General features: G+C 47.8%; 2 protein-coding genes and 1 pseudogene across 8 annotated transcripts in view; all 3 read left to right on the top strand.

Moving 5' to 3' along the window:
• NSUN4 (NOP2/Sun RNA methyltransferase 4) overlaps window positions 1-4645 on the top strand; it is a 31980-nt gene extending 27335 nt beyond the window's left edge. For all 4 annotated transcript variants that reach the window (XM_059689708.1, XM_059689709.1, XM_059689712.1 and 1 more), the window contains 2 exons: window positions 109-233; window positions 792-4645. In XM_059689708.1, the coding sequence (XP_059545691.1) occupies window positions 109-233; window positions 792-1068 (402 nt within the window). In that variant the 3' untranslated portion in view covers window positions 1069-4645. The remainder of the gene's footprint in view (window positions 1-108; window positions 234-791) is intronic.
• On the top strand, window positions 2745-12542 carry LOC132229767 (protein disulfide-isomerase A6-like; annotated as a pseudogene).
• A 5152-nt stretch (window positions 12543-17694) lies between these two features.
• Window positions 17695-27763, top strand: part of LOC132231131 (fatty-acid amide hydrolase 1) — a 29064-nt gene continuing 18995 nt past the window's right edge. For 2 of the 4 annotated variants that reach the window (XM_059689705.1, XM_059689706.1), the window contains exon 1: window positions 17695-18463. In XM_059689705.1, coding sequence (XP_059545688.1) covers window positions 18269-18463 — 195 coding nt within the window. In that variant the 5' untranslated portion in view covers window positions 17695-18268. The remainder of the gene's footprint in view (window positions 18464-27763) is intronic. The other 2 variants (XM_059689704.1, XM_059689703.1) reach the window with 2 other exon arrangements.

Here is a 27763-nt window from a genome sequence, read left to right as displayed (position 1 = left end):
TGGAAGCATTGGCAGAGGGAGCTCTCTGCAAACCCCCCAGATCAGGGACCTAAAATAGCCCTGGCCTTAAGGAGCTCTAATACTTTACCTTTTAACACTGCTGGGCAGGTGCTGGTAGATGTGCCCTGTACCACAGACCGCCACTCCCTTCATGAGGAGGAGAACAACATTTTTCAGCGGTCGAGAAAGAAGGAGCGGCAGATGTTACCTATGCTGCAGGTGCAGCTTCTTGCGTGAGTGATAGACTTACATACACCCAGAATGCTCTGGGGTTCTCGTTACCTGGGGGACTGGAAGCTCTTGCCAAGACCATCACCCATAGAAGGGTCTTCTGTCTGAAGGAGACAGACATCAAGAGGATATTACTTCTCTGGAACATAAAAACCCTATGTAGTAGGATATGCATAGTATGGTAGACTACATAGATTCACTTACTGGTGTGTCCACTTATCTCATGCTAGTCCCAGTATCAGTAAGTAAGCTCAAGTTTGAAGCATAGTTAGTGAGGTCAAGATTCTGTAGGACTGGAGTAAAGACTCAATCCATAGCTAGCATCAGGGTTTGGTTCATAACTAGAGCCACAGCTCAGGGTCATTTCAAGAAGGCTACGAGAGGAGAGCTCATGGAATAAGGTTGGGTTGCTCTCTGCCTTGACAATGACTTTTCATTATGGAAGAGACTTCAGAGGCTAACACAGCTACCCATTCCTCTGTCCATGCTTCTAGCTCTTTCTGTTGTTGTCCTGCTCTGGGAAGCTCACTAGTCACTGTTTTGTCTCTTTCTGGTTTCAGGGCTGGACTTCTTGCCACAAAACCAGGAGGCTACGTTGTCTATTCCACCTGCTCACTCTCACACTTACAGAACGAGTATGTGGTTCAAGGTGCCATCGAGCTCCTGGCCAATCAATATAACATCGAAGTTCGGGTGGAAGATCTGACTCATTTCAGAAAACTTTTCATGGACACGTTCTCTTTTTTCCCATCCTGCCAGGTTGGGGAGCTGGTAATCCCGAACCTCCTGGCCAATTTTGGGCCTATGTACTTTTGCAAAATGTGTAGACTGACATAGTATCACCCTGTTCCTGGAGCCCTGGTGTGTGAAGACAAAGGGTGTACTTCCAAGGAGGCACCGGAAACTGAGACCATTGGCAAAGATGCACTCTGGGTCCTATCTCCATCGTGTTCAAGTCTTTCTATAGATAGTTTTTAGCAATAGGAAGTAGGAGTTTTTCTGTCCTGCTGTCCAGTTGTGGAGCATCAGCAGGTTTCTAACTCACTTATACTCCACCTCCCACTTTCCATCTCTAAGCCTATACTAAACGTTCCTGCTCCATTGGGGGCTTAGGAGGAGGAGCCAGTGAGCAGGCCCACAGTTTATACTGTAAACTTGGGAAGAAGCATTTAGTCAATAAAATTGTTGAAGCTCCAAGAGCTGAGGTTATGATTGGGGGCCTCATACTAATCCAAGTACTGTTAGTTCTACTTGTACCAGCTGCTGCTCCTGAGCACTAGCTCCTAGGTGGCTCAATGTCTGGTTACAGAGCCCCTCTGACACTTGAGATGAGATCTGCATGATCAGTCTTGCGCAGTCGGCGGGCCAAAACAAGGCTCCCTAGTTTCTCCATATGGCCTATGATCTAATGTAAGAAACAAGTAACTAAAAATGGTAAGCCACTGCAGTCAGCTTACTTAAATTGAGAAAGCTCTTCTGAGCTGAATAATTCCAGCTATTCCTCCTGCTCGCAACAGCACTGCTGCCCCATTGTGGCTGGGGAAGTGTCTTTACCACAGGGTTGTGTTACTCTTCTGTGTGTCTCTTCTATTGTTCATTCCTCTAGCAAGTATTCTTTGAGTTCATGTATGACAGGTAGCCAGGGAGATACTGGAGATGTAGTAACTGGGATTGTGGGGGATAATGAGGCCTCATCCTTGGGAATGGCAGTGCTCCTCCTTTGCCTTCTGAGCACCTAGGAATCTCCTAATGTCTTACTATGTTCTGGTTTTTTTTCCTTGTTCCTGGTCTGTGGCTGAGCTCTGCTGCCATTTGTTTGACCCACCCCACATCACTCAAGAGCTCTTCCTCCGGCATCATACGGACTCACCTCACACAGTGTGTTTACTATTTGCATGCCAATTATATTATTACTAGATGCCTGGTGCACTAAATTCATGCACGGGGGGCGGGCATTGTCCCTCAGCCTGGCCTGCCCCCCCCAAGTCCGGGACCCCTCACAGATGTCCTACTGACGGCTTAGGCCCCCCTCCTAGTGGGGACCTCCCCCTGTGGGAGGGGACTGGTCAATCAGGTATATAGGTACTTTCTGGAGGCAGCATGGACTCCTTCCTTATTTCTTTCCTCTGTGGTTGGAGAACAGGGGACTAAAAGGTGGAGACGGAACTGTGGCTGGGCCTGGGGCATTTGTAGGCAGTGGAAAGAGGGAGAGGACTGGGGAAAGTCTAGACCAGCCGTGGGCAAACTACGGCCCGCTGGCCGAATCCGCCAGTTTGAAATGAATAAAACTATTGAAAAAAAAGACCGTACCCTTTTATGTAATGATGTTTACTTTGAATTTATATTAGTTCACACAAACACTCCATCCATGCTTTTGTTCCGGCCCTCCGGTCCAGTTTAAGAACCCATTGTGGCCCTTGAGTCAAAAAGTTTGCCCACCCCTGGTCTAGACACATTTCCTTTGATTGTCCTCCCTTCCTCAGGGCCCCTCCCTCCGTTTTTTCCTTCTCATGATGGGTGCTTGGACCGACTGGAGCCCAGCGATGGTGGTGTTCAGTTCCCTCACTTCTCAGCTGAACGTACGGCCAGGTGGGGCTGTTTTCAAGTGACTAAAGTGCTGGGAATCCACAGCTCCCAGCCTCTCCCTTCTCGGTTTCCTTCTTGGGTTGGTTGCAAAGTTCACCAAGACACAGAAGCAGCTCTGCCCTGGTAGTTCTGCACTGCTCCCTGCCCAGGCCCCACCGGGCACTCTTCTGGAGTCTCCAGGCCCACAGTCTGCGCTTGGGGAGGTCGCCTGGAGCCCATTCCCCCTGGGCAGTGGGGTAGGGGGGCTAGCTTGGAGAGCTGGAGGAAGATGGCAGAGTAACAGTTTGTATGAACTGGCTGGTGAGCCAGACCTCCTAAGCTCCCCACCAGGCCCAGGCCGGGCCCCTTCCCTGCACCGGGAGGACCCCGGCTGAGGTACCCTCCCTGCACCCAGCGCCCTCCTCCCTGTTCCACCACAGGGCGGGAGCAGCTCGCCTGTGGCACTCTGGTCCCTGCCAGCTAGGCAGGCAGGTGGCAGCACAGGCGTTGTGGTGGTGGACTCGAGCCTCCTCTCCCTGCCTGGAGCACAGGGTGGGTCTGCGACTCGGAGGCAGGCTCAGGGCTGGGGCGGGCACACAGCAATAGCAGGCTGGGCAGTCTGTGCACGCTCACTCCGGGCTCCAGCCCGCTGGGCACCTGCTGAGGAGCAGCGGCAGCAGCAGCACTCCTCAGCGAGGCCCTGCGCCCCTCGCAGCTGCCCCTGGGCACTGTGCATGGAGACACTGCTGAGACACTGTCCAGCCCAGGACCTGCGGGAGCTGGGGTGGACTCAGGCTTGGCCGGCTGTCCCTGTCCCTGCCCATCAGTTGGGAGCAGCCTACACCTCCGAGGCAGCTCGATGTTAGCACTTGACTTCCGCCCCTGTCCCTGCCCACCAGCTTCTGCCTGGTCATGACTCGGACACCATTAGGATCAAATTAGCATATTACCTCTTTATTATATAGGATTGTAACTTTAGCACAAATAAGGCAATACCTTAATGACAGGGATATTAAAAATTGCTTGTGGTCACATGTAGCTATTGCTTTTTTAATTTTATTTTTTTTTTCTGAAAAACTGGTCCTTGTGCAGAAAGGGTGCATATTTTTAGTTCTTCCCACTAATCCTTTCTCTTCCTCTTCTGTCACTCTATTTGCTCTTTATGCCTTTTCCGCTAGTCCTTATTTGAATATTAGAGGTACCAGCTGAGAAAGATTTTAGGTGCGGTTAAGGCGTCCTTTCTTGGGATTTGCATTATAACAGGTCCCTGGAAGACCTTCCAGACTCAAAATCCTGGTGAATCTAGGAAGATGGGTCTCTAGGGAGTAGGATCATCATTCGCTTCTTGTGTGGTATGTGCTCCTGCCTGTTCTTTACTCAGCTACCTGGCCTTCTGCCCTTGGCCTCCTGGGTGTGCAAGTTGTGCTAGTTGAAAGCAAAGCAGAGATAATCCAAGATGAGAGCGTTTTCTGCCCCTGGAATCCAAGTCTAATTGGAGACAGAGATACCCAGGTAAGAAAAGCAGAGAAGTACTTTTAAAAAGAGTTTATCTCCTGTAACTGAATAGTAACCTACTCTACAACCCAGTTATTCTAGCACATGGGATAAATCCAAGAGAAATGCATAAATGTACACTGGGAGACATGTACAAGAACGTTTATAGCAGCCCTGATCTCAGAAATCCAAATGCCTATGAACAAGAATGGACAAACTGGTATATTCACACAATGGAATATTATACAGCTGTCAAAACAAATGAACTACAGTGAAATATAGTATGGATGAATCTTAGCAATAAAATATTTAAAAAATGTAGTCCCAAAAGATTAAATGTAGCATGATGCCCTTATTTAAGTTATTTACATACAGTATAATTTATTAACCAGTTAATTGCCACATGTCCAAAATGGAAACCATCCCCACACGCCACAATATTTTGAATTTAATTTAAAAAATCAATTTGCAATGAATATTATAAAAATAAACATTACAATTTGGGTGTTTTTGAATATTTTCAGTTGGACATTCTCACGAAAAATTATTTTAAAGTTAGTCTGTAGACGCTTATGGCAGGGAAATGGGTAATTTTAAATGTATTGCTTAATAGCATTTGGTAATTGTACATAATAGATCAAAATATAGAAAATAATTTCCATCATCACCATCAAAATATGGAAGATAATTTCATCTCCTAAAAAGTTACCTTGCGCTCCTTTGCCCTGAATTACCTTTCCCCCATCCCTGGTCCCAGGGAATCATTGGTGTACTTTCTGTCACTATAGTTTTGCCTATGTTACTGGACTGAAGGGGTCCTTTTGCCTGTTAGCATCAAAACCAAATAAGACATGAACAGGAGTTTGCAGCCAAGAAAGTAAGGATTTATTGAGATGGTGTCATGCCCAGAGTCTTAAGTAGCTTACGCTCAAAGACCTGGCTCCCTGATGGCTTCTAGGGGATGGGTTATATAGGGAAAATCATTAGTCATGGTGACTAAGGGAGTTAGGGTCATGGTCAGGGTTGTGGTTTCTACTGATTGGTCAACACTAGGGTGTCTGGTTCTTATCTCAGGTTTGCTTCATCTGTTTTCACAATGATGTGGTCAGTGAGATTGTCCTGGAGCTGAAACAACTGAGGCCTACATGTTCTTTCTCATTTGAAACTCTTTCTCTGTGGTCAACAGACCTGAGGCTTTCTTTCTCTCTTTTTTTAAAATATATTTTTATTGATTTTAGAGAGGAAGGGAGAGGGATACATAGAAACATCAATGATGAGAGAGAATCATTGATCGACTGCCTCCTGCACACCCCCTACTGGGGATCGAGCCTGCAACCTAGGTATGTGTCTTTGGCTTGAATCAAACCCTGGGACCCTTCAGTCCACAGGCCTACGTTCTATCCACTGAGCCAAACCAGCTAGGGCGAGGCTTTGTTTCTAAGACTATTGGATGCTGACCAGAACCTCACTGTTCTGAGGGCCTAAAGATTAAGCAAGGGAGGTGGGTGAGTCAGGGCATTGGTGAGACCAGTTTCAGTCAAAGGTAAAACATCAAAATAACAGGGCAGATTAAAGAAAATAAGGTTACACCTATTCTGGATTTCCTATTGTGGAATATAAAATTGATTTACAGTTGGATTGCAAGCTCTTGTCTTTATATGGATATCTGGTTTTTCACACTTGGCCAAGGTAAGGGCACTGGTTTAACTGGTTACTTGTGTATGGCTTGATTATATGGCCAGAATAGCATGAAAACCCTGCTGGGAACTTCTACCTTGAACTCTTCCAAAGTCAAGAATCACAGATTATGATGATTCAGTTCAAAGATAGTGCTTTACTTCATATCTTTGCATAAAACTTGGCATTATAAGTTTCAAATTTTATTCTAGAATAAGAGTGGGGAACCTTTTTTTCTCCCAAGGGCCATTTGGATATTTATAACATCATTTACTGGCCATACGAAATTATCAACTTAAAAATTAGCCTGCTAGAGGGGACATGGGGCAGCAGGAGCGAGGCGCAGCAGAGCTGAGGGGCGGCAGGATTGCGCAGCAGGCCAGATTCTGGGCCTGGTGCTGGGTCTGGTGAGCTACACCTTCTTTCTAATAGTAAATGGGCTACATTCCTCTGGTGATTATGTAATCTAATTAACTCCATCAAATTTCAACCAAGAAGTTACTCAAAGTAATAGTTTGTGGCTTATAGAATTCTTTGCTCCATGGTCTGGCCACTGCCAACAGTTAAAACCAGAATGGAAGGAAGTAGCAACTGCATTAAAAGATTTTGTAAAAGTGGATGCAACTGATGCAAACATCAGTCCCTCCGAGGTCAGTATGCAGTGCAGGGATTCCCTACCATCAAGAGTTTGGGTTCCAACAAAACAGACCAGAAGATTATCAGGGTGGCAGGACTGTGGACACCATTGTGGATGCTGCTCTCAGTGTCCTGCGCCAGCTCATCAAGACCTGCCTTTGGGGAGGGGATACAGTTCTGGAAGACAAGGTAGAAGTAAAAGTTCAAGTAAGAAAGATGTGATTAAGACAACAGCTTTGATAAGAATGTTCTTGACAGTGAAGATGTTTGGGTGGTTGAGTTTTATGCCTCTTGGTGTGGACACTGCAAAAACCTAGAGCCAGAATGGGCCGCTGCAGCTACAGAGGTGAAACAGCAAATGAAAGGGAAGGTGAAGCTAGTGGCTGTGGATGCCACGGCCTATCAGATGCTGGCCCGCCAGTATGGGATTAGGGGATTTCCTACAATCAAGATATTTCAGAAAGGTGAGTCTGCTGTGGATTATGATGGGGGTTGGGCAAGATCCAAAATCGTCTCCTGGGCCCTGGATCTGTTTTCTTATAACACTCCACATCCTGAGCTGCTTGAGATCATCAGTGAGGATGTTACCAAGAAGATGTGTGAGGGTCACCAGCTCTGTGTGGTGGCCGTCCTGCCCCACATTCTTGACACGAACTGCAGGCAGAAATTCTTATTTGGAAGTTCTTCTGAAATTGGCAGACGAGTACAAGAAGAAAATGTGGGGGTGCCTGTGGACAGAAGCTGGAGTGCAGTCTGAGCTTGAGAATGCATTGGGGATCGGAGGGTTTGGCTACCCCACCATGGCAGCCATTAACGCATACAAGATGTTTTCTCTTCTGAAAGGATCTTTCAGTGAGCAAGGCATTAATGAGTTTCTCAGGGAGCTCTCTTTTGGGCAAGGATCTACAGCACCTGTAGGAGGTGGGGCTTTCCCCACCATCAGCACCAGAGAGCCTTGGAATGGCAAGGATGGCGAGCTTCCTGTAGAAGACAACATTGATCTCAGCGACGTGGAGCTGGATGACTTGGAGAAAGACGAGTTGTGAGTCTCAGCACAACTTTCATCTTTTCTTGGGAGCAGATGTTTCCAGCAGTGGAGGAACATGCTTTACAATCAGACACATCGACCATGGCCTTTTAACCAAGAAGTAGCACCTGATTGGTCATTTGAAAACACTGCAGCAATGAACTTTTGCATCTCAAGAAAACAATGAAAAATTCTATGAATTGTAGCCAGTGGATTGAGTGATATTCTGTCAAGTACTATTTTGAAGAAAACTGCTGGGCTGTTGAAACACTTTCCCTCCCTCTGACTGCTGCTTGGGTGTTCTTGGAGGCTGTTTCTTATATCAGATTTTTAATGAGATTCTTTCATTTGAATATTAATGACTTTTTTCCATTAAAGAATAAAACAGTATTTTGGACCAGTGGTCCATGAGGTCCGAAAGGTTGGTGACCGCTTTTTTGGACAATACCAAAAAATAAAAAAATTAGCCTGCTAGGAAAAAACAAACAAAAATAATTAGCCTGCTATATTTGGTCAAACATTTAATTAACTTATCCCTAATGTCTCAGCAGGGCCAGACCAAATGATTTCAAGGGCCTTATATGGCCCATGGGCCAAATGTTCCTCACCCTTATTCTAGAAGGTAAATAATCTTGGTCTCTCATTGTGGTTTACATATTTATTTATTTACTAGGGGCCCAATGCACGAATTTGTGCACCATGAAAGGAACTGTGGGTTGCGAGGCTGCGGTGGGCACAGGGGTGGGTCTTGGCCCATCCTCTGCGCCCCCACCCAACCTCTCCCGCTGTGGCCCCCAGTCCCCTTTCTGCTGGCAGCCCCGCTCCTGCTGCTGCTGCTCCAACACGTTGACAACAACAGCCCCACTCCCACCCATTGATGGCACAGAGTGATTGGGGCTGGTGCCAGCAGTGGGTGTGAGTGGTGGCTGTGAGCAGTGGCTACTGCTCCAATCACCCATCAGGAGCAGGGGGAGGTGGAGAAGCCCTGAGGGGTGGCAATCAGGGCTGGCAGCCACTGCTCACACCTGCTGATGGCACTGAGCGGTCGGGGCTGGCACCCGGCACTGGCACCAGGTGCGAGTGGGGCCGGTGCCAGCAGCAGGTGCGGGCATCGGGCAGGACCGCGGTACGCAGGAGCAAAGAATTTCAGTAACCACCAGAGGCTTGCCCTGATGGCCCCACTCACCTGCTCCACCATCCCGCTGTGGGTGACGCCCGCCATGTTCCACATCCACCCCATGGTGGTCAGTGCACATCATAGCAACCAGTTGTTCAGTTGTTCCATTGTTTGGCTTATTTGCATATTAGGGTTTTATATATATATATATTATTTTTTTAAATCTTCACCTGAGGATATGTTTTTATGGACTTTCAGAGAGAGAGAGAGAGAGAGAGAGAGAGAGAGAGAGAGAGAGAGAGAGAGAGAGAGAGAGAAGAGAAACATTGATGTGAGAGAAACATTTATTGGTTGCCTCCCACACCCACCCTGACTAGGGATTGAACCAACCACCTTTTGGTGTATAGGACAATGCTCCAAACAACCCCACCACCTGGCCAGGGCTCACTGTGGTTTTAATTTATATTTCTCTGATGACTAGTATTGTTATCAAGTTAAATACAACTAAGAATGAAAAAAAAACCTTTTTTTATGCAAAGATCTTTTATCCCCCCCCCCCCCCCATTTATTTCCAAGAGAGAAAGGGAAAGAGAGAAACATTGATGTGACCCGTTGCCTTCTATACATGCTACAACTAGGGATCGAACCTGAAATCTGGGCATGTGCCCTGACAGGAATCAAACCCATCACCTTTTGGTACAATGTATGACACTCCAATCAACTGAGCCACACCAGCCAGGGCTGAAAAAACAGTTTTAAAGAACATATTCAGTAAAACTATGTAAAAAGAAAAAGATTGATCTCATTGTGGGATTCAGTATAATGGCTCCCTCTGGCAGGAGGATAGGGTGGGCTGGATGGAATATAGATTAGGTTATTGTCAGGATTCTATGTCATGTTTGCTGCTTATTACATGATCAAAACAACAATTCTTTGCATCCTGTCTTGTCTGCTTCCCTCATTAAGAAACAGAGTTGATTTCCCCACCCCTTAAAACTGGGCTGACCTTATGATTTGCTTTGACCAGTTAAAATTTCCTAGTTATTAGCTTGGAAACACACCAATCACACCTCACCTTAAATATGTTTTTCTTGCTGGTTTTGCTCAGTGGATAGAGCGTTGGCCCATGGACTGAAGGGTCATAGGTTCGAACGATTCCGGTATAGGGCACATGCCCAGGTTGTGGGCTCAGTCCCCAGTAGGGTGCTTGCAGAAGGCAGCCAATCAATGATTCTCTCTCATCGATGTTTCTATCACTCCCTCTATCTCTGTGAAATCAATAAAAATATATTTAAAAAATAAATGTTTTCCTCAACCCATACCCTCTTTGGAAATATACAAATGCTAGGCTTTCTCTGTCCTGAATTTATCTGAAACTGTGGGGTAAGTTCACCATTCTGCACCTGAGTTTCCTCATCTGTAAAATGGGGTTATTGTACTACTTCATTGCTTATTAAGATAATTAAATGAATTAATGTTAGTAAAGTGTTAAGAACAGTACCTGACATATAGCAAGGGTTTTATAAAATAATAAAATAATGTGACCAAAAATGAGTCATAGCGATTGCAGTTTTATTAGGGAAATATTTTTATTTCTTTAAATATTCTTTATTGATGTCAGAGAAAGGAAAGGAGAGGGAGAGATAGAAATATCAATGATGAAAGAGAATCACCGATTGGCTGCCTTCTGCACTCCCCTACTGGGGATTGAGCCTGCAACCCTGGCATGGGTCCTGACTGGGAATCGAACCCTGACCTCCTGGTTCATAAATCAAAACTCAGCCATTGAACCACACCAGCCGGGTGGGAAACATTTTCATTTCGTTCCTGAGAAGTACGTATTTTTCACTGGGATCTGGTGACATTAGGATGAGTGTGGAGTCAGCTTGTATGCCATAAACTCTTCTATCCAAAAAGGTGTGGGAGACAACATCTCGTGGGTGGCAAACCAGTTTTTGAAAACTGACATGCAGAAAAGCACATGCTTCCCTTCTTGAGAAGCACTGGTAGAATATATTCTTGGTAGGTTGTGTGTAAATCAAATCCTAACATATAGCGATGTTACTTAAAGAACTATCTGGGGAATCATTCTTTAAGTGAAGAGGGCTTTTACCGGTATAAAGCAATCAGTAGCCCTCTGGGGGACATTGAAATTTTGACTAGAGATGGACTGAATTTTTTTGTGTCTAAATCTGTCCACCCTGGGTACATTTCCCCCAGGGAACTCTGGTCCTCTCTCTTTCCAGTTAAATTTGGTGGAACCAATGTTGTGCAGGTTCTAAAATTAGGCCTCAAGAGAGCTTTCACTCTCACTTTGAAACCCTTATTTATTATTCTCCAAGTTTGCTGATTTGGCTGATGGTTCTGCTGAGATAAGCTGGGCCTGGCTAGGCTCACTGATATATCTGCAATCAGTGGCTCTGCTCATCTTGGCTGGGCTCTCTCACCCACGGAAGGAAGGATCCGAGCAGGGACAAATGGGCTGAGTAGGTTCTACTTCCTATGGCCCCATCCTCAGGCAGGTTAGCTTAGACTTGTTCTCATGGCTGAGGCAGGGTTTCAAAAAAAAGAAAACAATTCTCTTGCCGCCTAGACTCAGAACCAGCACAACATTCTTTGCACTGTTTTCTATTAGTTTAAGCAAGTCACAAAAGTCAGGCCAGACTCACAGGGGTGGGAAAATGGACTGCACCTTCTGAAGGGAGAAGCTACAAACTCTCTCCTAACTCAGAGGTAGTAGGGGCCTCTGAGGTGGTAGTGGGGCTCCAGAACTGAGGGCAAAAACCTGACCGTGCTTTGAAAATTATCAAGTGCCCCACAGACAGTGATTCTGTGTGTGGTGTCCTACCTGACCTGTGGGACCGTGAGTTCCTTGGAACTGGGCTGGGCCCGCCTCCACACCTCCCTTTCAGTACTGAGGAGAGACTCACAGAAGTGAAAGGAAACAGAGGCAAAGCAGTTACTGAGGACAGAGGCACACACACTGTTCTCTCGTCCCCAGAACAAAGACAGACTTCAACCCCTCTGGAATCTGAGAAGCTCTCTTTTGCAAGCTTTCCTTCCACTCCTTGCAGCCCTGCCCCCACTTCGGAGGGAACTTGGGTAGGTAATACCTCTCTTTCCATTTGGCAGCTGAGGGCACATTAGGATGACTTGCTTAGAGTCACCAGCTCATGGGGAGAATCTCCTATCCTGCTCAAGGAACCCACCAGGCCTGCTTGAGGGACTGCAGGTAAGAGTAACCCTCTTTTACATGCAACATCTGAGTGCAGGTAGATGCTATTCAGATTCACGGTATGGTGTGGCATTGGATCATAGATGCTTTCCTGATAACACAACTGGAGCCCTGGAAAGCCATCCCCACCAGATCCTTGCACCATCCTGCTCTTCCACTCCATTTGCCTCTGCCTCCAGCTTGCCTCTCCCCATACCCTCCTCCTCATTGCCTTCCCAAAACACTGGTAGGAATGTATCACATTTCTGATTAAAATAATGAGCTAATGTTTACTGAGCCCTTATCATGGGCCAGGTGCTGTTCTAAGCTCTATAATCTTCACAATTCTGCAGATGAAGAAACAGAGGCACAAGAGGTTAAACTGACTCATTCAAGGTTACACAGTAATTAAGTGGCAAAGTTAGTATTTGAACTCAGGCAGTCTGGCTGTTGAGATAGGCTTCTCAGGTCAGAAAGCCTCTCTCTGTACATTTCTATTTTTCAAATACTAATATAATGAATAATATGCATGGATTGCTTACTATTGCTAGGCCCTGTTCTGGTTGTGTTACATGTGCTAAGTCATTATCTACACTAATAAAAGAGAAACATGGTAATTGGTGTACGACCGCTACCCTTTTCATTGGCTAATCAGCAAGATATGCAAATTAACTGACAGCCAAGATGGCGGCCGGCAGCCAGGCAGCTTGAAACTAACATGAGGCTTGGTTGCCTCAGTGACGGAGGACTCCAACGTTCCCCGCCTGCCTTGCCGGCCTCTGAGCGGGCAGTTTAAGAAACATTTTAACAAATACCGCCAGGCTTCAGCCAGCAGATTGGCAACACTGTAAGCAAAGGCCAGAAACCTACTTTCAGCCGGAGGCCTAAGAGCTGGAGCCAAGCCTCAAGGTAAAGCTGGCCCAGAATAAAAAAAGAAAGAAAGAAAAAAAGGAGCGGTTGGGAACTAAAGTCACTCCCAGCCTGAAAACAGCCCTCAGCCCCTCACCCAGACTGGCCAGGCACCCCAGTGGGGACCCCCACCCTGAAGGGTGTGTGACCAGCTGCAAACAGCCATCATCCCCTCATCCAGGCTGGCCAGGCACCCCAGTGGGGACCCCCACCCTGATCCAGGACACCCTTCAAGGCAAACCAGCCGGCCCCACCCATGCACCAGGCCTCTACCCTATATAGTAAAAGGGTAATATGCCTCCCGGCACCGGGATCAGCGTGACAGGGGGCAGAGCCCAAACCCCCTGATCGCCCTGCGGCTCTGTGTGTGACAGGGGGTGGGTCCACAACCTCCCTATCCATCCTGCTCTGTTCATGACAGGGGAAGGTGCCCCAACCCCCTGAGCAGCCCTGCTCTGTGCCTGATAGGGGTGAGCTCCCCAACCCCCCCCGCCCCACGGGCCCTGCTCTGTGTGTGATGGGGTAGAGCCATAACCTCCCCATCGGCCCTGCCCTGAGTGTGAGAGTGGTGGTGCCCCAACCCCCTTATCAGGCCTGCTCTGTGGGTGATAGAGGGCGGTGCCCCAACCCCCTAATGGGCCCTGCTCTGTGTGTGACGGGGGCAGTGCCCCAACCCCCTGATTGGCCCTGCTCTGTGCGTGACGGGGTGGTACCGCAACCTCCCCATCGACCCTGCCTTGATTGTGACGGGACGGTGCCCCAACCCCCCAATTGGCCCTACCCTGAGCGTGACTGGGGGTGGCATCACAACCTCCCAATCTGCCCTGCTCTGTGCATGACGGGGTGGCACCCCAACTCCCCAATCGGCCCTGCTCTGAGCCCGACCAGGGGCTGCACCTAGGGATTGGGCCTGCCCTCTGCCACCCGGGAGCAGGCCTAAGCCAGCAGGTCGTTATCTCCCGAGGGGTCCTCCCTCCCTCCACCCCGAGTGCACAAATTTTTGTGCACCGGGCCTCTAGTATTCTTATAATAGTACTAGATCATTGGGGTATAATATTATTAATCTCTCTATATAAAAGCCTAATATGCAAAGTGTCCCCTTGGGAGTTTGACTGGGAGACTGGGAGTTCGATCACTCGCTATGACGTGTGCTGACCACCAAGGGTGGCATGGAACGAAGGGAGGCCCTGGCCAGCAGCCAGAAGGCCCTGATCAGCCCTGATTGCTGGCCAGGCCTAGGGGCACTACCCATGCACAAATTTTGTGCACCAGGCCTCTAGTATATAATAACTACCCTCATTTTACAGGTAAGGAAATTGGGGCACAGTCACATAACAAAGATGGGTTACCAGACACTCCACCTTCAGAGCTAAGCTTTGAACTGTGTTGTCTGGCTTCCCCCAGGGTGTGCAGGCCGAGGTCCAGCATCCAAGGCTCTTTGGGTTCATGCAGCATGATCTCTGAATTTCCACCAAAGCATGCCTTTTGGTTCTTGGTCTATGCATGCTTTTATCCTTCCCAACCAGACCTTAAGCTCCACAAGGCCAGATTTGAGGTCTGGTACATGTCTCAGTTTTTCCAGTTCATAGTAGGAGTCAGTAGATATCTGTTGAGTTGAACTACAGAATGCCAGAGCTGACTTGTCTTGGGACCCTCTCTCAGAGTGAGACAGGTCAGTAAGCCAGGACAAGTGGAAAAGGGAACCCGAGACAGATAGCTGAACAAACTGACAGCCATTTACAGCAGGCACAGAAGGTCACCTCCCTAGAAATAACATCCAGACTTCAGTTGAATTTCAGCTCCAGACCCAGAAAAACAGCAAAACCAGGTGGGTGACACCAAGACCAATTGCAATGAAGATCATAACTCCGAAGTACACCTAGAAAACTGATGCATATTCTGTTGAAACCTTCCTCTAAGACCTCCCTAGGATTTTCACCTGCAAGAGAGAGATAAAAGCCTCAAGACAAAGGACCCAGAGTACTTTCTCCTTTCCAGGAGTAACACTTCTTCCCCCACAGACGTGTGTCTCCTAAACTAAGGGACTCCATGAGGCTTGCAATCAGGGCAGCAATGGGCAGTGGCAGTTTATCCCTGGCAATCCCCCTGAACCTATCCCCAAAGCCCCTTTTTCTGACTTCTTAGCCAAAGCAGCCCAACTTAGGCTCATTTCCCCAGCCTTTCCTTGTTTCACTGCCTCCAACTTTAATAAACGTCCTCTAAAATTTGCCTGGCCTCGTGTTGTGAAATTTTTCCTGCACGAAGTCAAGAACCCACACACTACCGAGTGGCCCTAGGCAGACCTACTTAGGGCCAGGTCTCCTTTCTGGTAACAAGAGGAATGGAGTGATCACCCACTGTGATCTGACATTAGATACCATCTGTTTCTGATTCAAGGTTTGTATGCCTGATGCTTCAAAAGGCCAATATTCAAGACATCAGAGTTTTTAGTAAGGAAAGGTGTATTGCTGGAGAAGTTGCCGCCAGCTCAAGAAGAAGTTTCCCAAACCCATATTAAGAGAGCTCAAAATTCAGGCTTCTTTTTTGTCAAGGGCAGGGAGAATGGGTGCAGGAAGAGGTATATGACACCCAGGTGCCAACATGGATCCAAAGAAGAGAGAGCAATCTAAATCTCTTTGTTCCCTAGTCCTGACCCCCACTGATCTGAATCCAGTCTTGAGGCTCCTGCAAATCTTTACCAAAAGTTCAAGGCTCAAGCAGAAGTTGTCTAATAATTAGCAGGCCTATGGCAGGAGCTGTTCATCTGAAGGTCATGGGAGAAATGCAGCCTAGAATTAAGATAGAATCAGAGCCTGGTCAGCGTGGCCTTGGTGTTCATAAGCGTTGACCTATGAACCAAGAGGTCACAGTTTGATTCCCAGTCAAGGCACCTGTCTGGTTATGGGTGTGCAAGAGGCAGTGGATCAATGATTCTCATCATTGATGTTTCTATCTCTCTCTCTCCTTCCTCTCTGAAATTAATACAAATATATTTTAAAAAAGAGAGTCAGAGAGTGAGCATTTCACTCTGTTACAAGCCCAGGACTTGTTGCCTTGGCCTCAAGACCCCATCCAGATCCTCCAGATCCTTTTTTAAATTAAATCCTGTTCAATATGCTCCCAGGAAGCTACTACTTAGAGAAACCATTATCACAGGGAACAAACAGAAGTGAATATTTTGTTAAGGGAGTTCCTAAATTAACAAATTTTGGCCCAACTCATGACAAGTTATCAATTTGGTGATTAAGCCTCAGGAATGGCCAGTTTTTCCATAACTATAATCTTATTTTCTCCACCTTGAAAGGGCGAAGGGGTCATTTACAAAAGAGAAAATTGAGTTACTCAAGGTCACCCTCAAGTGATGAGTGACTCAAAGGCCAGAATCCCTTTATTCCATAGGGAGATGGAGGGAGGTGACCTTGCAAGACCTTCAGATTCGAGTTTCTATCGCCCTGCCTCTGTCAGCTCTCCTAGGAAAAATGAGGTCCCGGGACTTGAAACTACACAGGGTCATCAGTGCTGAGCTGGAACTCAGCAGCACTCAACAAGGATTGAAGACTTAGAAACACAAGGCCTTGGGCCCCTCTGGAATTTGCTCAATGGCCTGACAGTGACTCTAAAAGCCCTCAGGTCCAGATTCTTCCAATAACATTCAAAGCTTTCCACCAGGGGCCTTTAATGCAGTCACTAAACACTTATGGAGGGCTTACTGTGTGCCAGGCAACGCTTGGCTTGTAAAGGATCTTACAAGACTCCTCCTACCAACCCTGCGGCGAGGTGGGCATTATAGCCAGTCCCCTTTTAAAGATAAAGGCACAGATTCAGAGAGGTGTTTCAGCAAATAGCATTTCCAGTCACAAGGCACTTTCCTATACCCCATCCTACAGGGCTCACTTCCAGGGGCAATAATGATGGTGGTACTGCTTCATGGGTATGAGCAATGGGTTAGGAACAGACCTGAGATGGAATCCCCACTCAGCCACCTGAGTAACCCACAGAAGTCATTTAACTTCTGGTCCTCGGTTACCTTATCTATAAATTGATAATAAAAATGTCTTCCTCATAGGTCTGTTGGGAGGACAAATGAGATAAAGCACATAAAGTTCTATGAGGCCTAGATGGTGTGTGTGTGTGTGTGTGTGTGTGTGTGTAAATCCCACCCCCTAATGAAGGGTACTAGGTGCCCACACTCCTCCTGGTCGGGCATTCTTTCTACTTGAACTCCAGGAGGGCCCAGGAGTGGAAAAAGATGACCTGGGAAGGTCAGTCTGTGGGGTGGCGGAGAAGGACAAGCGGTGGAGGGTTTGGACAATAAGAAGAGCCCAGGGTGACAGACACGGGATCCCGAGGGTTGGAGAAAGAGAAAGGGGCAGCAGGTGGGCGCCCCAGGGGAACTTCCTGTGCTGGCCCTGCTGTGGGTTCACTCAGCGAGATAGACCACCGACTCAGAATTTAAATTTAAGAGCCTTTATTAAGCTGGCCAGCTGACTACAGCGCGTACCTCTCTGAAGAGAGCCTCGCAGCTGGAGCCCTGACCGAGGGTACAGCAAAGCTTTTTATCTGCAAAAACTACAAAGTATTTCAAAAAAAACCTGCAAAGCGGTTCATTAGCCGTTCCTGGTACTGGCAGGGTAAAACGGTTCACACAAAGTTCACAAGTACAAATGGGAGGAAAGCAGGGTCACACCTGGCTGGTTTAATCATAACACATTGTTTTTTCTAAGATAATCAGTAATTTTTCTCTGCTATGGTCCCTGCCCCTCAGCCCACTCAGTAACTCTTCTCTGCCAGGCCCCTGCCCCTAGCACAGCCCCAAGGTGGCCCCTCTCAGGAGCCTCCCGCTGGGAGAGGTGGGCGTCCTATGCTGCCCGCCAGTGGCAGGTTCTCCAGGAAAAAGCTGCTAAACTGGTTGCGGGCATTAATCAGGTCCGCGAGCCCAGTCTGTCCCCGCTCCCAGTTCTCTTGGCTGGCCTTTCCCGCAGGGGCTCCGGCTGTCCCGGTCTTCAGGGAGTTGGGGCTCGGGGTGCGCGGGGCTGAGGCGGGGCCGGGCCGAGCCGTGGCGCCGAACCGCTGCGCTCGTGCTTCTGAGGACGCCCTCGGGAAGCGGGTGCCCCTCGCGTCCCCCCAGCTGAGCCTCACGCCCGGCGCGAGGACGCGGGAGCTACCCCATCCCGGCCGCCCAGCTGGACCTTGACCGTTGTGCGCCGCCAGCCGCGGGCCCGTTGCCCGGCAACGGCGCGCTCCCGAGCGGGTCTGCGGCTGCGCAGCTCTCCTCCCGCTCCGCCCGCGCAGAGGAGCGCGGCTCCCCCGCGGATCCAGGCCGGGTTTTGCGGCAAAACCGGCGAGTGCCGATTCTTGTGTCGCTAGTCGTCTAGGCAGCTCGGGGCGGCGGGGGATCATGGTGCTGGAGGAACTGTGGGCCGCGCTCTCGGGCGCCTCCGGGGCTGTCCTGGCCTGCTGCTTCGTGGCGGCGGCGGTGGCTCTACGCTGGTCCGGTCGCGGGAGGGCGCGGGGCGCGGCGGCCCGGGCGCGACAGAGACAGAAAGCGGCCCTAGAAAGCATGGACAAGGCGGCGCAGCGCTTCCGGCTCCAGGTGACGCTCGGGGTCGGCGTCTGGGGGTCGCCGGGTGGGAGTACCCCCGCAGCACTTTCAGCTGCCCGGACGCGCGGGGCGGAGGGGGGGTGGGGGAGAGGGGAGGGAGACAGCGCAGGTGTGTGGGCAGCGCAGGTGTGTGGGCAGCGCAGGTTTGTAACTTTCGGAACCCCTTCTTGCTCAAATGCATCCCGTGCTCTTCCTGAGCCAGGTAGGGCCAAGGGGAGGAAGGGAGAGGAAAGAGACAGGGAGGGTAGTTTTGGAAGGCCATCACGGCGCTAGGTCCAAAGAGGAGCTTTGCTCCGTGCAAAAGAATCTCAAGATCACTTGCCGATTAGAATGCCAAAACGCTGGCATGGGAACCAATAGGATGGCCAGGGTTAGGACTTTGGAATCGCCAGCGATGGCAAAGTGAAAGCAGAGAGCTTACAGTTCACACTCATTGATTTGTGCGTTAGGAGCCTGAGAAGGACTGGCCCAAATGCACCCGGGGTTATTGACCGAGCCCGGCTGGAATGGAAGTCTCCCCAGCTCCTACCCCTCAGGTTGTGGTGGCCAGCTCCTGACAAGCCCCTTCCGTGAGCAGGTTGAGTTCCAGCCCTTTGCTGCGTGATCTGTCAACAGCTCCCTCTAGATCAGATCAGTGTGTGTTTTGGGGTGGAGCAGGGCCTTAGAAGAGAGGGCTTTCTCTCTGAGTATATGAGACAGAAATCAAAGTGCTAACCGGTGGCAGTTGTATGTGCTGAGGGAGAAAAGACTTGCCAGGAGTGTTTGTGAGGGTATGTGTTTTGATAGGATTCCCATCTGACAGGTAGGAAGGCGGCCCAGGTGATGGGGACAACAGGAGGCAGGAGGGTGTGCCTAGGTGGGAGACTGGGAAGGAGTCACAGAAAATTGCATGTAACAGATTCTCAGATGCAGCAAGTGATTTCAGAGTTGGAGTCAAGCTGGAACCAGAACCTAGATGTCCAGTGGGGCTCTCCAGCCTCATTCCAGTGGAGAGGAGCAGTGGAGAGATATTAGGAAAGGAGACCGGACAGGCCCAGGGTATGGCCTTCATTGTGGTGAGGTCTTGGCTAGATGATGAATTTACTCCATACCATTCCTGGGCCAGCATATGTCATATCTGTTTATTTATTGAAATCAAAATATGTTTGGTTCCAGCCTTCATTCATCAAGCTGGCTGAAAAATCTACCATCAATTTTAGAATTCCCCACGCTCAGATTGGGAGACCAGGGTGTTCAATCCAAACTGGTCACTCCCCCTACTTGAGCACAGGTCCTTCACTGTCTCGTCCTTCTCTGCCCGAGCTCCTAGGTGCCCCACTCAGGGATCCACCAAGTCCTTCTGTGCAGCCCTCTAAGTTCTGCCAGCTCCAAATGCTGCGTGGGACAGCTGCAGGAATCTGCCCACAGTGTCTGCCCACAGAGCTCCTCTCCCAGTCCCAAAGAACCCACCAGCTGGCAGGAGTGTGGGGTGGTTGAAAGGTGGGTCTTCCCTCACTTCAACTCTAAGCATTAGTAGTTTCCCTCTGGAGAGGCCACCTCTCATTAATTCTAAGAAATGGATTATCTAGGGCAGAAGTTTTGGCCTTGACATACAAAGAGCTGTTTACACACCCTCCTTTGAGCCAGAGAGCTTGACCTCAAAACCGCAAAGCTTGGCTCTTCCAGCAGGGGAAGCCAGGAAATTACCTTTTGGCTTTGCAAAGACTGGAGAAGAAAGGAAGAGCTACCTCAGGAGTCTTACTGTTTTGAGCCATGAGCCAAGGGTTGAGATCTTGATGACAATAGCTTTGTAGGCCTTTGGGGCAGGTAGGAGGTGGGCTGCAGTCAATCCCGCCTGAGCCTCCCCGACCTTAACACACCCTCTGCTTGGCTCTGGAGTCACTGTATGACAGGGAGGTGGGGTTTGAGGCTGTCTCAGCAGCCTTCCTTCTGAGGCTTTCTCTGCCCCGCCCTGACTAACAAGGGGCACTGAGATAAGCAGGCCCTAGGAGTCCAGCAGCTTGTAGTACAGCTCCCCCCATGGACTCCAAAGCTTGTTGGGAGCCCAGATCCTGCGTGTATTCCAAGGCAGTGCTGGAGGAGGGGAGAATCATAAACATTTCCTGAATCATTACAAGATAGTTATCTCTCTAGATCTAGAACAACTCTGGAGTAAGGCATGTTTATGGTAATTCTCTGTTGACAAAGTGAGGCTTAATGACCTGTAACAACTATTTGTCCATTTGCCTCCTAAATGAGTTTTGATAACCATTCTAGAGGGAAGAGAGCATTAAAATTATGACAGAGACTTTAACCAGAACATAACTGGGAGGAGCTGGGGGTATGGGAGGAGTTCTGGCACTTGGTTATTGGATAGCATTACCTGGAAGAACCTTATGTTTATAACAGAGTTCTCCCATTGCAACAACTCCCTCAACCCTTAACTTCCACTGCCTCTTTATAATGTCTCCTCCATCTTGGTTTGGTTCAGTGTGTGCATGTGGTTTGCCATTTTGATTCACCCTAGAATGCAATCTTTCTTTTTTAAAAAGAATATATATTTACTGATTTCAGAGAGGAAGGGAGAGGGAGAGAGAGATAGAAACATCAATGATGAGAGAGAACCATCGACCGGTTGCCTCTTGCATGCCCTCCCATAGGGGATGGAACCAAAAACCTGGGCATGTGCCCTGACCAGGAATCAAACCGTGATCTTCTGGTTCATAGGTTGGTGCTCAACCATTGAGCCACACCACCCGGGTGCAACTGCCGGGAACCAATTCCAGCATGTTATACTTTCAAGAGTTTCATCAAAAACTTGGGGACTCAACAGGGTTGAGTCACACATGTAGTCATCTGTTGGGAATGGCTAAAGGCATTTCCCCAAACCTGAATAGGAAACTGATTGTGGCTGCCAGACAGTTAAAGGGCATCTTAATCTACCTGTTATTGCCTCCTACTGGCCAAACACCTGAACAGCCGTAGGCTATTCCCCAAACTGACAATGCTTCTGTACCCTTTGAAACCTTACCCTTTGAAGTGTATTATCTCCACCTTGCCTTAGGACACATTGTGTTAATAAAAGCAAGGGTCCAGGACAAGGAGGGAGTCTTCAGTTCCTTTAGCTGAAGGTCCTCTGACCCCCAATGCCTTTCAAAATTATATCTTGTCTCCAGATTCTTTATTAGTCTCTGGATTCGTATGTCATCTACGCACAGCGCCTTTTCCAGATTCCTGAATCCTTCTTGATGCTGGGACAAGAATACCAGCATGCAACCCGTTCTTTTTCCTGAGTAAACTCTTTTTTGTTGATGGAATACCTTGTTGATTCCATTGTTTTCAGTCGACAAGGGGGAGCACTATAAATAGAATATTATTGCTGGGAAAAATATCACAGAAAGTTCAACTGCTCATGCCTCTGTGTCTTGGCATTTGTAATTTTATCTCGAATGCCTTTCCCCACATTTATTACAACCCTCTTTGTCAAAATCCCATTGGTCTTACTTCCTTGAAGTGTATCTGACCTGTAGTTCTATCTCCTGGCCTTTTTCAAAGCCCACCATGAACCTGATTTTAACACAAAATGAGTCAGTAGATGAATTTGTTACTGAGAAGTTTGGGTTCTTGTTTTTTGATAGAAAAGAATTGAGACCAGGGACACTGATAAAACCAAAGGCTGATATATTGAGGCTCTGCAGAGGGCAAGATAGGTTCTCAGGTTCTGTGCCCTAAATGTGGGGCTTAAAGGTATTTTTTTTTAAATTAAATCTTTATTCTTCAGTTTATTACAGTTGTTCCTCTTTTTCCCCCCCATAGCTCCCCTCCACCTGGTTCCCACCCCACCCTCTGCCCTTACCTCCCTCCCACTGTCTTCATCCATAGGTGTCCAATTTTTGTCCAGTCTCTTCCCACACCCCCACTCCCCTTTCCCCCTGAGAATTGTCAGTCCACTCCGTTTCTATGCCCCTGAATTTTTAAAGCATGCAATAGCTGACGGTTCAGTCAGCGGCACTAACAGACCGCTTTTCCCTTAGGTTGTCAAATTTAAAAAATGACAACAGCCCTGGCAGTTTGGGTCAATGGATAGGGTGTCGTTCTGCAGACTGAAGGGTCCCGGGTCTGATTCTGGCTGCAGACTTGCTCCCAGGCCCCAAGCCTCGACAGGGGGCAACCAATCAATGTGTCTCTCTTACATGGAGTTTTCCTCTCTGTGTCTCTCCTGCTCCTTTCCACTCTCTCTAAATAATCAATGAAAAAAATATCCTCAGGTGAGGGTTAACAACAACAACAAAATGACAACAGCCAACACAACAATAGCTGTCCAGTGTGAATGTCCTGTCTTGAACCATAAATATATAAGTCGAATAATAGAGTTGCATCTTATTGGTCACATTGCATAATAAGGTTGTGTCTGATTGGTTAGTTCTTGGTACCAGAAATCCTTATATACAAAGTATAGGCAACTGATTTTTTAAAAAATCACTTGGGAGAAAAAGGAACAGGTCACAAATGACAGAAGTGGAGGAAAGCAAACTACTGGATATAGAGTTCAAAACCACAGTTATAAGGTTTTTCAAGAATTTCCTAGAAACCGCCGATAAATTTAGTGAGATCCTCAAGAAATCTAGTGAGACCCTCGAGGATATGAAAAAGGACCAACTAGAAATTAAGCATACACTGACTGAAATAAAGAATATTATTCCGAAATCCAACAGCAGACTAGAGGATCGCAAGAATCAAGTCAAAGATTTGAAATATGAAGAAGCAAAAAACACCCAACCGGAAAAGCAAAAAGAAAAAAGAATCCAAAAATATGAAGATAGTGTAAGGAGCCTCTGGGACAACTTCAAGCGTACCAACATCCGAGTTATGGGGTGCCAGAAGAAGAGAGAGAGCAAGATATTGAAAACCTATTTGAAGAAATAATGACAGGAAACTTCCCCTACCTGGTGAAAGAAATAGACTGACAAGTCCAGGAGCACAGAGAACCCCAAAAAAGAGGACCACACCAAGACACATCATAATTAAAATGCCAAGAGCAAAGGACAAAGAGAATCTTAAAAGCAGCAAGAGAAAAACAGTTAGTTACCTACAAGGGAGTACCCATAAGATTGTCAGCTGATTTCTCATTGGAAACTATGCAGGCCAGAAGGGAGTGGCAAGAAATATTCAAAGTGATGAATAGCAAGAACCCACAACCAAGGGTTGAATGACCCTTTCACAGGGGTTGCCTAAGACCATCGGAAAAACATATATAATTACATATTGTTTTTGTGATTAATCACTATGCTTTAATTATGTTCAATTTGTAACAATGAAATTGTGGGTCATCACAACATGAGGAACTGTATTAAAGGGTCACGGCATTTGGAAGGTTGAGAACCACTGGGTTGGAGCGTTGGCTTGTGCACCGAAGGGTCATGGGTTCGATTTCTGATCAAGGGCATGTATTTGGGTTGTAGGCTCTGGTCAGGAGTATGCAGGAGGCAACTGATCCATGTGTCTCTCTCACATCGATGTTTCTCTCTCTTTCTCCCTACCCCTCCTTTCCACTCTCTCTAAGAAATCAATGAAAGCCCTAGCTGGTTTGACTCAGTGGATAGAGCATCAGCCTGAAGGATCCCGGTTTCAATTCCAGTCAAGGGCACATGCCCGGGTTGCAGGTTCGATCCCCAGTAGGGGGTGTGCAGGAGGCAGCCAATCAGTGATTCTCTCCATCATTCATGTTTCTATTTCTCCCTCTCCCTCTCTGAAATCAATAAAAATATATTTAAAAAACCAATGGAAAAAAATATCCTTGGGTAGGATTAATAAAATAAAAACAATGATCACATAGTTATATAATTGGGGGGAAAAACAGTCTTGCTATTTTTATTGTGAAATGAGAAAGGTAAGGTGTAGTACTGTGTATATAGTATGATCCCTCTGTGCAAAATAGAATATATGTCAACAATTATATACATTGTGGGTTTTTCATAAACTTTTTTTTCCCCTATAAGGTTAATCAGAAACCTTTAACTATGGTTTTGTTTTCAGAAGAGGACTAGGCAGGATGGTCCCAGAGATGAGGGAATGTTCACTTTTCATTTTTATACCTTTTAAAATATATATATATTGATTTCAGAGAGGAAGGGAGAGGGAGAGAGAGACAGAGAAACATCATAGATGAGAGAGAATGATTGATCGGCTGCCTCCTGCACGCCCCACAAGGGGATCAAACCCACAACCTGGGCATGTGTCCTGACCTGGAATTGAACCATGACCTTCTGGTTCATAGGTTAATGCTCAACCATCGAGCCATGCCAACTGGGCTTATTTTGTATGCCTTAAAAAAAATATCCAGGGAAGAGCTAATTGTTGCATCATCATGATGGGCTAGCTAGAACATGTGATGTTTTTATTTGAACTAATAGAGCTGTAAACAAAGAAGTTAAGCCTTTAGAAGGAATTATAGGTTGTAACAGTAAATGAATTGTATTGCATGTGAAAAAAAATCCAGGGATTATTTAGTGTGTATAGAGAAATCATGGATCCATTTTCTTTAAAAACAATCCCAAATAAGTATTGTATCTGTTCAACAAATTAAGGGAAGGGTGCTGTATGATGGGTGCATGTGGAGTGTATGAGTGGTGGTGTCGCATTGAGGGGTGCAGCGGAGTCTGACAGGATCCTGCCTGGAAGCACCTCCCGGAACATGCTTGTGGTGTAAGGAGGTTTTAAGGGGAAAGGCAAGCCCTGGTTGAGCTTTGCACAATCTGGGCAGGCAAAAAGGAAGAGTGGGTGGGAGTGATAAGACTTTGGCAGGGCGGCCAGCTAGGTGGTCCCTGGGTGACCTGGGAGAGAAGGGATGAGCACCAGTGAGGATCTTGGTAGAGGAGATGGAGAGGTGGCATTTTCCAGAGCTGCTTATGGGGCTTGGTGAGTGATTGGATGCAGGTGGGAGGGTTAGGGAGGAGTCCAGGCTGACTCCTGTTTTCTCACTTGAGCACCTGGATGGATGCAGCACCCTTCCCTGAGTGAGGGTATACACGGAGGAGGATGAGAGGGAGCTGGTGGAAAGTAGGGGAGCAAGCTCAGGGGGAAGGACACGGAGGGGTGGGCACCATTGGGAATAGCCCTGTGACTGGGTTGAGCTCAGTTGAGTCAGGCTGGGTGGAGGAACGGGAGGTCATTGGGGGAGGTGGAGAGCCGAGAGAGCCACCAGAGTGAATGACTTCTCCCAGCACCAGAGAGGGAAGAAGAGGTGCCCCAAGGGAAACTCAAGGAGTCTCTGTCTGGCACCTTCTCATCCATCAAATCACAGCTGAAATGTCACCCCCTGGAGAGGCCTGCCCAGGCCATCTGGGTCAGTTCTCTGCTGTTTCATCACCGCACTCTGTTTTTTTGCTTTGTTACACTGTGGTCTATTTATTACTTGTTTATTTGTTTATTTTCTTGAATGTAAGCTCTCTGAAAGCGGGGACTTGCCTATCTTAGTTACTTCTAACTTCATAGCCTCTAACAAAGTTGTTGACACACAGAGGATGCTCAGAAAATGTTTGTTGATGGACCAAGTGGATGACAGAAGTAGCCAAAGGCCAGGAGGAGAATCAGAGAGGGTGGTATCTGCAGGCCAGGAGGGAATTGAAGAAAGCTGGTGTGTGGTCAGGGAGACATGGAGCAGAATGAAAAGGAGAAGTTCCTGTGGGATTTGGCAACAGGGAGGCCCCTGAAGACTGTGACAAGAGCAGGAGACCATAGAGGTGAGAATTGGTGGCTGTGGCTCTGATCTCCTCTAGCCCCTGTTCATGAATTAGTCCAGTGCCCTGGAGGAGGAAGTGACTGTGTTTGCCGGTAGGGGCTGATCCCAGGGACTCTAGGAGCCTTTGAGGCCTGGCAGTGAGGCGTTTGATCAAATGTCTCCTTCAGAGAGCTCTTCCCTGACCACCCTCTACCTGTATGCTGCCCGTTTCCCTCACCCAGTTTTATTTTCTTTAAATTATACCTCACTATCTGAAATGTCTTATTTGTTAACTTGTTATCTGCTCACTCACAACCTGCACCTGGTATAAACCCCCCAAAGCATGCACATGCCTTCTTTGTTCACTGGTGTCACCCTGCTTAGTGTGGCACCTGGTACAGAGTAGGCACCATCTCTGTGGAATGAATGAAGAAATCCTGTTCTGTACGTGGCTCTCAGCTGCAGCCTAACCACACAGCATGGGCTCTTCTTGTTTTCACCCTCCCCTGCTGGTTGGGTGGCCAGGAGCAGGTGGACAGCCAGTGGGCAGCCTGTGCTGAGTGGGCCGAGAACTGGAGTTTGCCTGTATGGTCCTAAGCAAGGCACTTCCCCTCTCTGAGCCTAGGTTTCTTTTCTGCCCAAGGGGAACGGTAGTCGATTTAATAAAAACATAGAGCACACCAGCACAGCGCCTGGCACACAGTATGCAGCCATTGAGGGTGGTTTAATAATCCTCCTGGGCCAGGACATTCTAAGGGCTCAGAGGTTTCCTCCTGGAGCCAGGCTCGTCAGACCTTTCTCTGTAATGTGCAGGTTCTGACTATCCCAGGCCGGCGGAGTCAAGCCCGGAAAGCACACGTTTTCATTTCGGGGAGCGGTGGAGGGAGGGGGGTGGCGGGGTTGGGGGGAGGAGGGGGGAGTAGATGCCCTGGGTTGAGTTGCTGGGATGTGTAATAATCGCATGTTCTTGTTATAGTAGTTTGTTTGCTTGTGTTTTGAAATTACTGTTTTCTAGAGTGGGCATGCCATTTTTATCACCACCATCGATGCACAATGCCCGCATGACTGTTTTTTTCACATCCTCATCAGCAGTTGGGACTGTTCTTATATTTAGTGTGAGGTGTTCTGATATATGAGCCTTACTATCTCACTATGGTTTTGATTTTGCCATCTGTATATCCTCTTCAAGAAGTGCCTGTCCATGTCTTTTGCCTACTTTGTAATTGGATTGTTTTCATTTTGAGTTTTTTTGGTGTGTGTGCATTCACATTCTACCACTTGGATGTAAATGTGATTTCCAATATTTCCCTCCAGTGTACATTTTGTCATTTCATCTTTCACAGAGCCTAGGTTTTTAATTTTTATAAGTTCTAATTTATTAAATAAAATCAGCCTGGGCATGGCTTCTCCCTGGGTGTCCATCCAGGAAGCTTCTTGAAGAGATTATATCTGCACTGTCCCAGGTAGCAATGGCTGGGTCACGTCAGATTTGTGGATGGGCATGTCTGGCGTGGATTGGCATGTGAAGGTGAGCATCTTCTTAGTAGATGTGGGGTTTTGAGGACATGGGACCAGGTGTCTGCTGCAAGCAT

The sequence above is a fragment of the Myotis daubentonii genome, chromosome 3, assembly GCF_963259705.1.
Source record: "Myotis daubentonii chromosome 3, mMyoDau2.1, whole genome shotgun sequence".
Classification (NCBI taxonomy): domain Eukaryota; kingdom Metazoa; phylum Chordata; class Mammalia; order Chiroptera; family Vespertilionidae; genus Myotis; species Myotis daubentonii.
Note: the sequence above shows the minus strand (reverse complement) of the source record. Positions and strands in the feature narration are given on the sequence as shown.